The sequence below is a fragment of the Arachis hypogaea genome, chromosome 14, assembly GCF_003086295.3.
Source record: "Arachis hypogaea cultivar Tifrunner chromosome 14, arahy.Tifrunner.gnm2.J5K5, whole genome shotgun sequence".
NCBI lineage: Eukaryota > Viridiplantae > Streptophyta > Magnoliopsida > Fabales > Fabaceae > Arachis > Arachis hypogaea.
In genome coordinates, this window is record NC_092049.1 from 125,664,509 (window position 1) to 125,667,236 (window position 2,728).

The 2,728-nt window shown below is 40.1% G+C and overlaps 1 protein-coding gene across 1 annotated transcript; it reads right to left on the reverse strand.

Annotated features, from left to right (window-relative positions):
- Positions 1-371: 371 nt before the first annotated feature.
- On the reverse strand, positions 372-1,254 carry LOC140178721 (uncharacterized). Its single transcript, XM_072215951.1, has 2 exons — positions 704-1,254; positions 372-387 (listed from the first exon to the last, which is right to left on the reverse strand). The coding sequence occupies exons 1-2, from the start codon at positions 1,252-1,254 to the stop codon at positions 372-374; spliced, it is 567 nt and encodes a 188-aa protein (XP_072072052.1).
- Between the last annotated feature and the right edge of the window lie 1,474 nt (positions 1,255-2,728).

The window sequence follows — 2,728 nt, forward strand, 5'->3', positions numbered from 1 at the left end:
TTCATGTTCTCTCTCATAGTTCCCATGCAACACATTGCAATTAAATGAATTTTGGAATCCATCTAATGTTTGAATCTTTGGATCCGTTGAAAGCAATTTTGCTTTCTTCCTTCTTTGGTTTCGGATCATGCATGAGAAACTCTTATAAAATATGGGCTTGATTGTAACAATATTTGATCTTGGCCCATTAATAACATTTGCTTTCCTGATAAGATTTGGAACATGCATAAAGCAAATGGAAAGCATGTAACACACTTGGGCTTAGAGCAATAAGAATCATTTTGGCCCAAGTAAATTAAATCAGCCATATTCAACATATATTTTTAAAACCAAAGGCTGAGAGTAGTTGGGCTTGCTCCAGAAAATTATTTTCAGCCCAAACTGAACCTGCATTGCAAAAATTAGTTTAATCAATTTAAATTTAATATCAATAATTTTTGCAACTGGTTTTATTAATAATGTTTGATCATCACTTAATTGGAGGTAGAGTTTTCCAAACTCATCAGTATTTGTGAGTATGAAGGGGCCAGTGATGTCCTTTTCATAGAGCTCTTTGAAAAAATTAGTGGCCATATTCCTGACTTCTTCCATATCTTCACACCAAGTTCCATCTCCTCTTCGAAGTTTTAGAATTCTATTTTTCCTTCTTCTTGTTGTCACTTTAGTATGAAAATATCTCGTGTTTCTGTCTCCTTCGACAAACCATTGCTGGCGGGATTTTTGCATCCATAAAATCTCTTCGTGATTCAGGATTTCGGTGAGCTCTGCTACCAGCCGCTTCTCTAATTCCTTAAGAAAAGGATTTCTCCCATAATCTGTTGCTCTTTGAATTCCTCCCAGTCTGTTCAAGATCCTCCTTTTTTTTCTGAAAACATTACCAAAAACATCCCTGTTCCACCTTTTTAAGTTCACCGCTAACTCCTTCAAAGCTCCCGGTAGCCAACGCTCTCTGTCCCAACTTCCACTAATGAACTGAAAGAAATCAGGGTGGGTACTCCACATCGCCTCAAAACGGAAAGGCTTTTCCCCACCATCAAACTGTTCTGGTCTGAGGACGGCCAAGAGGGGGTGATGGTCCGAATTGACCCTCGAAAGAACTTCAATTCTTGCATCACCAAAGAGAGTTCTCCAACTAGAGGTTGATATAGCTCTATCCAGCCTCTTGAAAACTCTATCTAATCCCACCCTTTGTCCGCCTTTCCAAGTAAATCTTGTACCAACAAATCCAAGGTCCAAGAGCTTGCAGTCATCCATCCAATCCCTAAACCTCCTGCAGGCATGCATATCAACTTGTCTACCCCCTTTTTTTCTCCCTCATTTTCAATTTCATTAAAATCACCTATAAGCATCCAAGGGTCCTTATTTCTCTTGGAGAAGTCTTTTAAATTTTCAAAAAACACTTTTCTTAAATTCTCCTACGGACTTGCGTAAACAGCCGATAAAATCCAAACCTTTTCCCCTGAATATTCAATTCTAAGGTGAATGCACTGATTAAATTTCTCTATAACTTGCATCTTCAAATTGCTATTCTCCCACAAGACCCATATGCCACCCGAGAAACCATTAGCTTCTTCAATAAAATAAAATTTAAAACCAAGAGTAGATATTACCTCCAAAGCTCTAGCCCCACTGCATCTGGTTTCAAAGAGAAGAGTTATGTCTGGTTTATGTTGCCTTCTAAGTTCCTTTAGAGTTCAAATGGTAGCATCATTCGCAACTCCTCTTATGTTCCACGCCAAAATATTCATCATTAAGAGTTATTTTGTACTCACTATGTATCAAGTTCACCCATCAGGGTAATCACTGGGCCTAAGCCCTTCTATGAACATTGCATTTCATCCCCCTGAAGGGGAAAGCTTTCTCCATTTCCATCTTGTACCACCATAATGGGTTGCTCATATGTTTCCACTGCTCTGCTTAATTCGTTTGAATTCATAGGACTGAAATCAGGGGGCTTTGGCTCTGGGTCTGGGGGTTCTTCCACTCCTTCCATATCCTGGAAGGTATTAGGAACTTCCAGGGAGAGGGTTGGACTTATGGGGTCTGGCTCCTTCCAATTTTCTGGATTAGGCCTTGTGTTTTCTATATCCATATGGTGGTTTTGCTGGTTTTGGTCTATTGGGGCTTTGATGTTATTATTTTGTGTAGACATGTAATTTTGGTCTATGTTCATTTGCTGATTTGGGCTAGGGTTGGTTCCTTTTTTAATTGTTGCAGGTTGTTGGCAGTCTTGGGCAGGTGGAGCTTGTGGGTTTGGGCCAGAGTTATGGCTTTTTTGGGCTGTGTGTATAGCTAAAAGTATGTTTTTGGCATTAACATTAGGTTTGTGTGTCTTTTTGCCTCCCTGAAAGCTTTCAGTTGTTTTGTCTTTATTAGCGTCATTACCTGACTGCTCATGATTGGTAGGATCGTGGCTTTCCTCGTTATTTGCTTGCAGAATTGCAAAACGGGATGATTGTACTGTACTATCCACTTTCCCTTTTTCTTTTCTTCCCTCGCCATTTTGCATTCCTTCCCCTGATTTCACGCTCCTCCTGCCACGTACACTTTTCTGAACTAGCATCCAAGGCCCATAATTCTCCTGTGTCTGCTCAATGACATTTTTACCCTTTCCATTGTCTTTGTTGACCATTCTGCCCTCACCTTCTACCTCCAACGCTGAATTCTGACATGGATTCTGGTTTGGTTCTGAATTCTGCTGGTTCTGTGCAGCTCCATTCCCACTTTG

Excerpts from the sequence above, each read along its gene's own strand:
- LOC140178721 (XM_072215951.1), bottom strand. The coding sequence starts at position 1,254 with ATGGATGACTGCAAGCTCTTGGACCTTGGATTTGTTGGTACAAGATTT.